Here is a 14,952-nt window from a genome sequence, read left to right as displayed (position 1 = left end):
CCCTGTATTCATGTGGGGCTTCACTGGGTGCTCCTGTTTTCTTCCACATTCCAAAGACATGCAGTAGGTTGACTGGACACACTAAAGTGGCTGTAGGTGTGAATGAGTATGTGGTATGGAAGAACAACTGCAGCAGGGCTATCCACCTGGAGGTGTAAACATTGACTCTAGTTGATGGTCACTGGTGATATGACACCCCAACCCCACATGAAAAATGGGAAAAAAGTTGGTTGTAGATGGATGAATGGATGGATACCAAGAACAAATAGTCACTACTAAACCTGATCCACGTTATTTATAAATGTGTATTTCTTCTGGCTTTTAAAATGCTGCCCTTTTCTTTGAAGAAAAGGAATTTTATTATGATCAGCCTTGGTTGTGTTTGACGTACACAGCAACATAGCTTGATTAAGTTACTAGAAGATTCAAAGGAATATCATCACACAAAATTGACAAATGTCATTTAGACAGAATCTCATCCTCATCCTGAAGCAGATAGAAACTTTGAAATTACTGCGTTATGTTGTTATCCTTTTATTTTAATCTTTTTAGCAACTCAGTATTTTATTTAAGTAAAAGTTCAACATGCTTTTCCATTTTCAAAAACCTTCTGTCAGTATCAGAAGCAGTAGTCTCAAGTGTGCCAGTCGTGTTTGCCATGTAAATCATTGTAAATTGAAAATCAAGGTACTAATGATCATTTGATTGATAAAGTATGGCTGCCTTGTTTCCAGTGATGACTGTCACTTGTCAGAGAGACTGCAACTCTGTTTTGAATGAAACATTGAAAGGAATGTCACTACTTGACTCTACAGTTGTGGGGTCCACTGCCAGTTGAAGGTGCCAATAATTCATGAAGTGATCTGTATCAGTGATAAAAAGTTGTAAATAAATATTTATTTTTCCTGTACTAATTTTTGAAAGATTAGCCTTTCTGTCTGACATTAGGAGTCTGCAGAATAAAATGTTCTTTATGGATAGCCAAATCAACACTTTAAACTTTATTTCAGAGGATGAGATTCACACATATAATCGAGTTATTCCTTGCAAAAGTAATACCTAAAAGGCCTTTCTTCTTTTATTTTAAAGTCTGTCCTATTAAAACTGTTGCTGCTATGCCAATGCACCAAACCATTATGAAATAGGATTGGTTTCAATACTGTCTATTTAACTGTTACATTTCTTATTTTTATTACTGTTGTTTGAGCAGCAACTATCCCACCTTTTACCTTTAATAATGAGCCTCTACCCAGACTAGTTCTGCTAGCATTGAATCCCTGCTTTAGTAACTTATGTATCTTTCTTTTTTACCTTCACTCACTACTTGACTGTCTAGGTTAACCATGAACATTTTGCATTTCCTTGTGCAGTTAGTTATAGAATCGTTTCAATCATATTTGCTGTCATCGCTGCAGGAAGTCAGGATAATCCCGGAACGTTGAGGAGCTCTTACTCCTACAACTCTGACAGCTTCAGTATTTTTTTATTTTTATTCAGTTATATTTTATTGTTTATATGTAATATTTGTGATTTTAATACAGCTTTGACTCAGCCTCATGATATACATTTTATTTCATTTCTATTTATTCTTAATAATATCCACAGTGCTACCCTATTTTTGGTTTTGTTTGAGTTGAGCAAAACCCATTTTAGAAAAGTCAATTTGTTGATCACAGTGTTTCATATAATGGTTTTGGCAAAAACTGCATTATTTGAAAGAAGGTGGCTTTTAAAAGGAAAATAACAATAAATATATAAAACACACAGGGCTGTAAATTGTCCAAAACACTTTTGCAGAACCCCCCACCCCCCACCCCCCACACACACACACACACACACACACACACACACACACACACACACCTTCAAACTTTTAATATAGCAACTCCAAGACTGCATTTGCATAAGAAAAACTATTCCTCTTCATTGAGGTTGGACATGCCAGGGCAAAGTCTGATGACTTTTTCATCATAGAAATGATAAAGAACCACTTCTAAATTGGTGCAACTCAGACATGAATGTTCATATTCGACACAACAATTCAAAATGTCCTTTTCCAAGATTAAATGCCTTCAGTAACATGACTGCCATGTGGAGTCTATCTTTTTTATGTATCTGAGTTTTGTTGATGAGTCACCTAGCCTTCCAGCATTTCAGTCATCCCCTAGAAAATGCCTTTGTAGGCCTTGGTAAGTAGATCAAAAAGTAACCTCCATGGGGTCCAGCAGGATCTTACAATATTAGACCAGAAATGCAAGAACAAACAAATATTCTATACTAGTCACTGCCCAACAAATTCTTCCCCATCATTTCAAAGGCTTATCTAGTTGACACCTTCTGGTCCTATTTAGAGATTAAAAGGGATGCATAAAAAAAAAGAAAACATAAAAATGTCATGCTAGACCACAGACAGACAACACTGAAACACAGCGGTGATATGATACATGTTATTGGACCAACACAGATTTTCAGTTAATCAAGTTTGTACTAATGTAAGTCCTTCCTCAAGAGTGAAACTTTAACAAAAAATAATGAATGTACAGATAGCAGAGTTCTGATTTTGAAATAACTGTATGCATCTAGCCACAGCATGACTTTTTAATGAAAGCAGTACTCTTTAAAGTTAAGGTGCTTCAGTAGACTCATCAGATGTGAAGGTGTGTTAGCTGTGTAAAGAGAGAGCTTTATTAAAGTAGCATGAGATCCCTTTCTCAGTAATACTAAATCCTATTCTTAGGGTATTGAAAGAATTACAATACTCCATGAAAGTAAATCATGCAGTGATAAGAGAACAGCCAAAGTTTTAGGACCACAAGGCAGTCTAGACTGTGGCGCATTGTGATTTAAAATCTTGCACTGGACAGTATGCAATGAAATTGGGCATAGCTAAAGAACACAAAATGAACCAATGCCTCTTAAAAAGGGGGCATGTAGCTGGAACATAGAGAAGGATAGCACCATCAGGATCTCTTTGCCTTGATACCGAACCTGCCAGTTTTTTGTAAGCTTCCAGTATGACCCAGAAAAATGTAACATCTGAGAGAACTATGCAGTTTTGAAGAGTGTTGTATGGAGTAGCAACACAAAGAAGGTATCAGGTGGATGTGTCCTGTAACCTGGCATGATCTTGAGTTAACATTAAGCCTGATGCTTTTCATGTTGAGCTGTTCTTATGCAATAGTGAAAGGGATGACTTACAGATGATCTTCGGAACTGCAGGGATAGATTTGCAGTAACCTTCTGGTTGGCAACTGCTTGTCCATACTAGCTTTCAAAGACCTTCTAACTAAAATGCCATTTCTTCTTTGTGCCTTTTTAAGTTTACTGTTCAAGCACATATAAACATTAACCAGTGATTTTACAGTGCACCTACTATTTCGCATTTGCTTAGAACACAAGAGAGATTAGCAGGACTGAACTAAAGCATGAAGATTTTATAAGAAGTGAATTTAGCCCTATTGTCCTCTTTTCAGAGCATAGAGCATGCTCCAGTCTGAAAGTATAGCACAGAGGATTAAAAAAAAGGAAAAAAAAAGATATGTGTTGCTAATAAATTTAATACTGCAGTTCTGAGTCTGAGTCCTCCAGTCTCCATTTGAGTGACCATTTGAAATGTTGGGACCCTCTTGAGTGAGTCACAAAATATGAAGACTGAATGGCTGAAAGAATGGACTTAGATATACTAAGTCTGATATGCCATTTCTCAGTTTGTTTGTGTCTTTTGACTTTTCCCGGTTAGGGGTCGCCACAGACGAACTCCGATCCGCTAATGATTGGTAGTGGATTTTTACATACCGGGTTACTAGCCCTGACGCACAACCTTCAACGAAGGCATGCACCATTCACGTATACCTCCACACAGAAGACGCTCTAGCTGAGAATCGAACGGGACAACGTCTTGCTATGAGGCGACAACACTATTGCAGCACCACCATCGCAGTGTGATATGCCATTATTCCCTTTTCTCCAAGGTATGGCAATCTTGGAATTGATATATATAAATTCTGTTAGTGTATGGGGTGCAGGGGGACTTGCCTCCCTGCCCCCAGAAAAAGAGGTTTAAAGGAGAAGATCGATTTTTGAGAGTCACTCTTTTCCTGTGTTTGTGTTTTTTTTTTTTTTTGGCTTATCAGCACTCAGCATTTAGAGTGCAGACATTTTAATAGGGAGCCCTCCATTTGCCTGCTGTGTGACTCTATGCATATGTCACTTAGCCAGAGTGTGCTCCCACTGTTAGTCCTAAAAAGTGGCATGTGTTCCTACTGGGCTTACATGGATTATAAAAAAAGATTTTAAAATTAAAAATCAAATACAATAAAATAAACTACCAATAAAATATCTCACTTATTTGTAAAAACTGACTCCTACTATATTTTGTGGGGAAGTACTTCATTGAAAAGAAATCTGGAACAGCACAGCATGAACTGATAACTTACATATCCTGTGGTCCAAAAAGGCAGGAATGGCTGTACAGGAACAGGAGTGTGGTTGATATAGGCAAGTTAATATAATGAGCCTGTACTCAGACATATAAGCATAAAAACTACTGACTACAGTATAAGCACAGTATTCACTCAGTCAGTTAATATAATCTATATATCGGAAAGATCTACTTGTAGATTTGTGCACATGAAGCAAGTATTTTGATGTTAGGGACAGTAATCCAACATCATAATTAGTAACTACTACCAAGCATACACATTATACACAAACAAAATGTAGTCCTTCATTTAGGATCATAGGATCATACGAGGTTACTATTCCATTGGCTAGCCATATTAATTCCCTGTTCCCTTTTACACCAAGAGATATAGTCAATATTATCATGCAAATCTGTTATCACCACTGACTGCCCCTATCCAAGAGAGACAGTTGAAACTCCTGGGATAAATTTACAGTTTCCTATCCAGTTGCCCAAGTTACACTTAAATAGGGTCATTGAGGAGCTCTGTTTTATGTGAATTGGGAGTTTGTTCCAGAGGAATGACAACCTCTGGGAGACATATCTGTCTCTCCAGCAAGTCCTGTTAATGTCGCAGGCTAGGCTAAGTTCCACAGAGCAAGTGAATCTTTTCCCATTTGATTTGTGGATGTGCAGCATTTCCATTAAAGCTAGGTCTAAGACTTCTCTGTAGGGCAGGCATAAGTCGTCACTAACCAGTCTATACGATACAGAGTACAGTGCCTTCAGTCTGTCCATGGAGGTCACATGATGAAGGCACTGAAATTTCTTGGTGAGAAACCTCTGACTTCTCTCAAGCTGCTGCAGGTGTCTGGTGATTTACATACAGAAGGGAGCATTGTACTCTATTATTGGTCTGATGAGTGACAACTACAGGTGAGTTATAACCTCCTTTGCTTTGGATGCTATGCCCTTACTTATGAGATGTGCAATGTAGAAGGCCTTCCTTACCACTGTGGATACATAATGATCAAAGTTAAGGCTGCTATCAACCTGCATTCCCAAATCTCTCACTACTGGGTTTCAACTTAGGGGGGTATTAATATTGTAATTTGCAAGGACTTCTTTGTCAAAGGGAATGATAATGCATTTTTTGTGTTAAGTTTAAATCCATGGCTTTGGCACCAATCATTTGTCTGTGTAAGCCCATTTTGTATTATGTTGACATCATTAAGAGATTCAATGATTGCACCCAGTTTGCAGTCATCAGCAAACTTGGTAAGCCACAGGTCATCTATTTTTGTCTGAACTTTTGAGAAGTAGATTCCAAACAGTAGGGGGCTCAGCACAGAGCCTTGTAGAACACCACTAGTAACAGGTCTGCTGGCAGAGGTGGAATCCTCAACTTTGAATGTATGCATTCTGTCAGTGAGCCAGTTGGCTACCCATCTAATGATGTATGGGTAAATCCCCAGCTGGGTGAGTTTCTCAATGATGCCTGAGTGGGGGATTGTGTCAAATGCCTTGGCTAAGTCAAGATAGGCAGTATGTACTGTTTTGCCTTCATCCAGGGCTTTGGTGACATTCTTGAAGAAGTCCACTAGGTTTAACAGGCATGATCTGCCCTTAATGAAACCAAACTGGGTTGGGTCAAGAGTTTGAAGGTTTTCTATTTCCTTGTTGATAAGGTCCATGATGATTTGATACATGCCCTTACAGATAAGGCTGGTTAGGCTTATGGGTCTATAATTCCCAGGGTTGGTTGAGGGACCCCCTTTGTGCAAGGGGATTATGGTTGCTGTTTTCCATTCAGCTAGGACAAAGCCAGTACTTTGTGGTTGAAGAGAGTACCCGATGGTTCCACTAACTCCTGTTTTAGCTCATTTAGTAAGCAGCCTAGAATGTTATCCAGTCCCATAGAGGCTGTGCTTTTGGTCTTGGAGAGTGCAGTTATGACTTGCTCTTTGGAGATACTAGGTAGAAGACTGGTAACAGTTATGCTTTGAAGTATGATTGGTGGGGACGAGGGGGGGTGAAGTTTTTGCCAAATCTGGCTGCTACCAGGTTGGCAATTTTCACAGGTGCAGTATGAGTGATACCTTCCACTACTAATTCTGCACAAATCTGGGCCTTCCGTTTTAGACTTCAGATGGAGTTAAATAATGCCTTGTGATTATCCTTAGATAGGAATGCTAATTTAGTTTTGTAGTTAGCTGTAGAGGACTTTACAAGATGTCTAATTTGCTTGTTCAAGCTGTGGAGGGTGTTCTTCCTTTGCTGAGACCGTTCCCTCTTTTTCTTTGACAGCAGTTTCTTTCTCTTATTGTATAACCCATTCATGCTGGATGAGGACCTTGTTTTGGTCTGTTCGGGTACAGCTGAGTTTATATGCTTATATAGGTGTTTATACAGGGTATTAGTGTACACCTCACTATAGGAGTCATTGCTGTCAGTGGTGACAGGGGGTTTGAAACTATTATGCTGTCACTTAGAAGGCTATAGTTTTTTTTGGAGAAACTTTTCAACCTTTTTTGCTTCTGAGGGGGAGTCAGGTATGATTGTTACTTTGAAAGAGACTGGTTTATGATTGGACTTTACTAGGGAGGGTGCCATACATGGGGTGGTGCAACGATCCCCCATGTTGGTGAGTACTAAGTCGAGGACATTAGCACAGTTTGTGGAGGTGCAGAGTATCTGTTCCAGGACATTTGTGTTAACAAATTACAGGAACCTTAGAGTGAGCATTTTTGTGCTCATATGTTTCCCAATAGATGGAAGGATAGTTAAAGTCACCCATGACCAGGATGTTTGGCTGTATTGTAAATGACTCAAGTAGGTCCAGGTAGGCAGTGCAATTTTTGTGGTTCATGGTGAGGAATCTATAGCTAACAGTAACGTGAGGGGGGGGGGGGACTTTCCTACAGTTAGTTAGACTTGGAGGAACTCTATGGAGTCGTACTGTTTAACCAGTCTTGAGGTACATTTGTCTTTGATGAAGATGGATACACCTCCCCCTCTGGCTCCTTCACATTTATTTTGCAGCCTGAACATGTGGAAGGCGTTGTAGCCTTGCATGGCTGGGGTACTCTATGCGGCCTTGAAAAATGTTTCTGTGACTGCACAGACATCGGCATCTTCCAAAGTAAGCAGTGCTTCCAGTGAGTGCAGTTTCTGATTTAGATTCCTAGCATTAAGCAGCATAACCTTCTCTAGAGGCTGTTTTTACGTCAGGGATTTTGTTCTTATGACATTGCCTAAAAAGGCACTATGGTGGAGGCAAGTACATTTGCCAGTAACCAAAAGCCAAGAGCCTATGGCTGATTCTGGCAGACTGCATTAAAAAATACCAACATGGTTAAAACAACCATTCTGGTTTAGCAAAATCTCAGAAAACTCACTGTATAATGTAGCATCAGGTCAGAGAAATAGACTACCTTCTTCGCTTAGGGAAAAAAAAATTTGTAGCAGCTGAAAATATTCAGCATGTGCCTTGTGGAAACCCACTGAATATACAAGCTTATCAATACTGCAATTCATTTAAAAGAAAGCAAGTTAGAAGGGAAAAATAAAGCTAAGAAAGGTATTGCTCAGAGATGCCTCTGTTATGTAATTTTAAACAGTATTACTCTTCAGAAACAAGCACATATAGTTTTAATGCTGGAACATGACATAAATAGGTACTTCAAAATAGACTTGACAATTGTTTCTCATCAGAGCTGAAATATGCATTCCATGCTTGTCCAAGTCAGAATTTTTATATAAAAAAACTTAATGCTAGCATGAATGTTGCTTAGGAAAGTGTTCTTCAGTAAACCCACTGCATTTTATTTTTCTGCAGTAATAGCGTATTTGTTACAAAATGACAAATGTCAAAACTAATCTAGGCTCAATTATACTGTTTGAAATGCTGCCAGACTGGACTCTGGGAAACTGGACAGAAACGGAAGGATTTATTTACTGCTAGCAGATAAGGAGTGCATTTACTTACAAAATGGAGGGCCGCCATTCTCAGGGGTATCATTTTTTTTTTAAAAAGGGCATTTATGATCTTTACATTTACACACACTTTCTATAAAAATTACATGAATAAGTAAAGCCAGTCAATAATGATTCTTAATTAGGGCTGCAAACAAATTAATAATTCCATTTTATTACCAGGTGGCTGTAATGATATTAGGAGTCAGGTCTGAAGCTAAAGAGTTTCATTGGCATTACAGTCATGTTTAGTAGATAGTTTCCCATTCATTGTTTTGCAGTTAACTAGGTCTAAAGTGGAATTCTGATGATTTGAGGTAGTTTAAAGTTTAGCTGTTAGAATTACAGATATGGTTGCTGTGGATCATATCAACCACCACATTCACTAATCAGAATGACACTGCATTTTGTTAGCTCCTTTTCATGGTTATGCAGGTGCTCATGAAAAAGTCGATAGCAGACGCACTTCTCGCTGAGTGTGGTAGGGCTACTAAATACTGTGTGAAATGTTTAAATATCTGATTGTTCATGTTAAAAGGTTGTCTCTGTGGAGTTATTGATTTGATCATGCTGGTTTTTAAATATCTATGTGATTTTGACTGCTGTCAGTGTTCATCTCTACAGGATTTTGGAATGTTGTTCCACATTCTGATGCATTCACATTTTGTGACCTTTGAATGGTAATGAACTACCATGCACTCATGGACATTGTAGATTTAACATACGCAGTGTATTTCATTAGATTTTTCAAGTCTCTGTTTTTCGTTGTTTTGAGCATGCCCCACACTGGAAAATAAAACAAGTCATGTATCTTTGTCCTTCCCAAATGCTCAGCTTGTTGGAACAGCTTAATTTCCATGATTACAGCTGAGTTCAGTTTGTGAGAGCAACTTGATGTCCATGATTACATCTTAAGAAACACTAGAAACAATGTTAATGTTCTGTATTACTGAGCATTTTCTATACATTATGAGCTAGGGACAATGCAATTAGTATCGTCTGTCATATTAAGAACAATCAAGAGCTGTCCAATACAACATGTTGTGCTCATAACTCTGACCACTTTCTTTTGAAAGATCCCAATTTCTTCTTTGAAACTTTTCTCTTTCAGGTTTCTGATGTAAAAGTAAAGCTTAGAGACATAAAAGATTACTGGGTAGCTCTACCTAATGCACTGTGCAATGAAAGAATAGCAGCAACTCCAAGCAATGAAGACAAATGCTGGAATGGAATGACCAAGTCCAGGTGAGGAATGTATTTATTAGCCATGTTTCAGACTAACATGAATTTATATATAAACAGACTTTTTTGGATACTTTACTCAGTAGATCCTAAAACACATCACCAGTATCAACAGCATATCACTTAATCATATTTGAAAGGGGCTATGCTTACTCATCAAAAATGATTGTGTACATTAAAAAGGTAAAAATCAATTTGGCTTTTTGAAATCTAGAGATAAATCCCTGTTACCAAGAAAACATGAGCTCTTGAAGCAGCCCATGAGCTAGAGGATAGGAATTGCCAATGGCTCAGTAGGTAGCACACTTGCCCTTGGTGTTAAAAAATCAGGAGGCTGCAGGTTCTATTCCCACACCAGGTATATGGATTAATTTTGGGGTTGTGGATGGTGTGACACCTCACAATTGGCCCGGTAATCAAGGAGCCTTAATCCTCACCACTGGCAACAGTGAGGGACGTACACACTGGGAGGATGACAAGTACACACACACAGTAAAGTGCAATTTCCCTTAAGAACACACAGAGACCACAGTCAGTCTGGGGCTGGTTTCTCCTTCTTTCTCGGAATCCCCAGTAAGACTCCCCACTGGCACAGCTATAGAAATGAGATCCCAGCTCAGTGGCCAAGCCGAGACCTCGCGCGCCATCTCTGTCCAGTGCATCATGTCCTTGACCAAGTAGCTGACACACACACACACATTTTGAGATTTGATTTATACACAAACACACACGCACACCTGGCAAAGGCTGGCACAGGTTTACTAGCTATACCCCCTTTTGCCCAGACTATAAGGTAGTTATTACTGCCACCATCCAACTCTTTATCAGCTACTTTAAGGCCCTTAACAAAGGGTCCAATCTTACTGTGTAATGTTACTACTAATAAATCTGAGTTGAATGTCACCATAGATGTAATACAACCACCTCAGATTAATAATTCAGAGATTCTTGCCACCAAATTGCAACTTAATAAAAATAAATGCATTAATATCATCTCTGTGTACATTCCCCCAGGTAACAATATATCTACACTTGAAGATATCCTGCACTGGCTATCATGTCACTACCCCCAAGAAACCCTACTACTTGGAGACTTTAACATAGACTGGGGCACCTGTTCCTCAGAATCCCCAACCACCCATATTAACCTGCATGCATTTACACAAATTATATCCACCCCTACCAGGATAGGTAAACCCAACCAAAAGGAAAGCATACTTGACTGGGTACTCATAAATAGTCACCCCCAACTGTACACCTCTGGTACCCTCCTTGATGGCCTAAGCGATCACCTTCTCACATATGTAATTAAGCACAAAACCATTAATTCCCAACAACCCTTACTCAGAAAGGTTAGAAACAATAAAAACTTTGACCCTGCCAAATTCCAACAAGAACTAAATTCATGCAATTGGTCTATTCTAAAACACCTCCCCTTAGAGGAAGCAGTAGCATACTTTAACAACAAATTCCTTGAGATCCTTGATTTGCATGCACCTGTTCGTTCAAAGAGAACCAAGGCAAAAACTGTGCCATGGCTTTCTAAAGAGTCTAAACTCAAAATTACCCTTAGAAACAAAGCATGGGCTTTATGGCGTTCTTCTAAAGACCCTCAAGATCACATTAAATACAGGCAATCCAGGAACAAAACCAAAAAATCAATTTTACAAGACAAAAAAAAATACTACTGTAATTTACAGACAGTAAATCAAAATAACCCTCAGAAGTTTTGGGCAGGTTTAAATAATCTACTACATCCAGGACAAACTTCAACCCCAATCCCTGCTACTACTATTGATAAAACCCCTGAAGATGTTTCTGACAGTTTTAACTGATTCTTTACTGAGACAATTCAAGCCCTAGCTAGCCAACTACCTCCTAGCTCCCCTGGTCCTGAAAGTAGCACCCCTAGAAACCTACTCACATTCAGCTTTCAACCAGTTGCCACTTCACTTATCCGTGCCTTGATCAAAACATTAAAACCCACTACACTTTCTGCTGATCAACTCCCTGCCGAGTACTTACAAAAATCAGCTGATGCTTTTGCTTACCCCGTCTCAATATTAATCAATCGAACCATAGTAGAAGCTAAAATTCCCACCATCTGGAAAATATCCTATGTAATCCCACTTCACAAATGAGGCAGCTCTACTGAATTCTCCAATTATAGGCCAATAGCTATACTCTCTCCACTTGCAAAGATTATGGAAAAATGTATTCATAGACAACTCATGCACCACCTAATCCAGAATCACCTTATGGTAGACACTCAGCATGGCTTCCGTCCTTATCACACCACTACTTCAGCCCTCCCAGCCTTTACCAACACCATAAACCATAATCGCAGCAATAATTATATATCCTCAGCCCTCTTCTTGGATCTTTCCAAGGCATTCGATATGGTTGATTACCACCTTTTAATCCACACCCTGCAAACATTCTGTCTAGATACTAGACCCCTTCAATAGTTTTAATCCTACCTGAATGGTTGACAGCAGGCTGTCCTCTGGCAGAACAAACTCTCTAACCTTCTACCTAACACCCTTGGAGTACCACAAGGCTCTATACTATGGCCCTTGCTGTTCTCCATCTTCATCAACGACCTTTATACTGTCATCACAAAAGTCAGCTGTATCCAATATGCTGATGACTCTACTCTGATTTGCTCAGCCACATCTCCAGTAGAGTTATGGTCAGCTACCCAGACCACCTTTAATACAATAGAAAACTGGCTTTCTGAACATCGTCTGATTCTAAATCCTAAAAAAACTAAAATGCTGTTATTTTCACCAACACATAGGTCTACCGCTTTCACCTTTACTATAAATTCAAATGATGGCACAATAATCTCCCCTGACCCCTCTTCAAAACTATTAGGTGTCATCATAGACAATAATCTAAAATTCGACCTACATGTTAACCAAACTATCAAAACCATCAATACATAATTAGGGTCACTTTACAGAATAAAAGCCTTCCTAACCAATCCAGCTAAAATTGCCATAGCTCGCTCTCACCTTCTTTCAACCCTTCTGTATGCATCCCCTCTACTCTCAAATTTAAACAAGACTGTCCTTAACAAACTTTCAATTTGCTACAACCACATTGCCAGGTTTGCCACTGGGCTGCCTTTTAGGACACATCATTGCATCAATCTAAATCAGCTTGGGTGGCTTGAACTACCCAGCCTAATCCAGTATAACCAAGTGATTATGGCCTATAAAATCCTCTATAATCTGGGCAATACTCCTGCACTTAAAAATATTATCACCCCCTATAACAATCCTAGACTGCTTTGATTCTCTAACAAGCTACTAATTCAGACTAGCAAAATTAATAACACAGCCGGTGACTCGCTCTTTGCAAACTCTGTAAGTAGGTCGTGGAACTCTCTTCCAGATGATATTACCTTACTTTCCACCTTAGGTCAATTTAAAACTAGACTCAAACAACATTTGTCACTTAACTGGCTATGTCAATGTATCAAGCCTGGCTAACTCTCTCTAGAATATGTAAAACATCTGTTAACCAGTTTACTGTGTAATTTAATTTAATCCTGACTTGCGCTCAGGATTAACTCTAACCTGTGGAACTTGTTTAACTTGCTTACTTATGTAATCTCTGTAAATAGTCTGTTTGTAATATGTAATGCTGGTATTATGTAATGTTTTATCTGCTTATCCTTGGAGCTTTTCTCCCCGGACCTCCGCTGAAAATGGACATGCATCCAGTCGAACTATCACGGTCAACAAATGTAAAATAAAATAAAAAATAAAATAATCCAAATGGTAGTTTGACCAAGAGCAAGGCTATTAGGAGTGGCCTACACAATGCCACCAAATAAATATGCAAGTACTCCTAGAACTTAAATATGTCTCACAAATATCAGCCACAATGAAAGGTTTAAATCTATTTAATAATAAATAATAAAAGAACAAGAAAATACTCAGTAAATAAATAGTTACACCAGAGTTCAAAATCACAGGAAATACTTAGAACAACATTGCAGGACAGTCTCAAATAAGGAAAGCATCTAAGCTATACGTCATTATATTCCTGTCTGTATCTAAGAGAAATTGCTCTACCCTAGTTAACTTACTTACAGAGCAACAAGCAGGCAGATGTGGTGAGTGGATGTTCTTGTCAGGTCAAAAACAAAATGCGAAATGCTTAGCCTCTCTCAGAGAGTTCTTAAATTAATATCAAATATTACTGCTGGGTTAGCTTGCAGGATGACATCACTTCTTGTCATCTGACTTAGTTCCCAAGCTGAACCCCCATTGCTAGATAGATCAGCCTTTAGCATCTACCTGTGAAAAATACATAGCTCTTATATCTTTGCAGCTGCTGGAAGAAATAAAACACAAGACAATGCAGAAGGCTCCCTAGTTTTAGACATCCTGTCTCCTTGCTGCATTGAAACCATCATTTATGGTGCAGTTATAAAATAATTTAATTTCAACTGTTTTTCTGAAGTTTTGCAAACTAACCTTCTATGTGCCATTTCCCACTGTTAAAATATACACACTTATACAGTTACAATAGTTTATATACATTTCTGTTTTTTTTTCCAGTAGGGTACACTGTGGATACATCTTTAAGCTTGGTGCTTTACAAACACTTTCATCACACACTTCTGTACACACAGTTTGATATATAGACAACATGCAGTTCTAATACATTTGTAACACAAGCAAGCACATGAATCATGCTGATATTCATAAATGGCATATGATTCTTTACAAAATTGCAGATAGCTGCGCTGGCAGTATCTCCTTTTGTTACAGATGGCAAAATGGTTACAGTGTTTACCTCACAGACACAGACTGTTGAGTTTTAGTGTCATCATTGAGGGGAAATTGTCTAAGCTTAAAGTGGCCCAGAAAGGCAGCTAGCCTAGTACATACCTATGAATGCATAAGGCAAAATGCTCCTTATCTGTTTCAGAGGGGAGGAGAAGGGGAACATGCGTGGGCATGCACAATGTCTGCTCCTTGTGGAGACCAAGATTCAAAAAAGATGAATGATGCTAGTAAGGACTGGGCATGTGGGGAGGGGGTTAAGCATCACTGTGGAGGTGGTTGTCCCCTCAAAGCAACCCACTGCATGTACAGAAAAAATATGCAACCCAGAGCATAACAATCAACACTTATCTAAGCTGTCAGCTCCATGCAGCAATACATCTCTTCAGTGTCCTTCTCTCCATTTCCAGTCCCTTCTTTAAAATAACATGCTTTGTCAGACAGGGAATGCCAGTACCAAAGTCTGAGGGATTACACATGGACAGAGAAGAGATGGAGTTAAGGTATGGTAAACAAAAGTTCCAGTTATAG

General features: G+C 38.9%; 1 protein-coding gene across 1 annotated transcript in view; it reads left to right on the top strand.

Annotated features, from left to right (window-relative positions):
- Window positions 1-14,952, top strand: part of GPC1 (glypican 1) — a 1,908,824-nt gene that overhangs the window by 1,761,545 nt on the left and 132,327 nt on the right. Inside the window, exon 7 of the mRNA XM_044070103.1 lies at window positions 9,489-9,622. Within this exon, the coding sequence (XP_043926038.1) occupies window positions 9,489-9,622 (134 nt within the window). The remainder of the gene's footprint in view (window positions 1-9,488; window positions 9,623-14,952) is intronic.

This window comes from Protopterus annectens, chromosome 4.part1, assembly GCF_019279795.1.
Source record: "Protopterus annectens isolate FY-2018-M chromosome 4.part1, PAN1.0, whole genome shotgun sequence".
Taxonomy (NCBI): Eukaryota; Metazoa; Chordata; order Ceratodontiformes; family Protopteridae; genus Protopterus; species Protopterus annectens.
The sequence above is the reverse complement of the archived record's forward strand: the minus strand, read 5'-3'. Positions and strand labels throughout refer to the sequence as shown.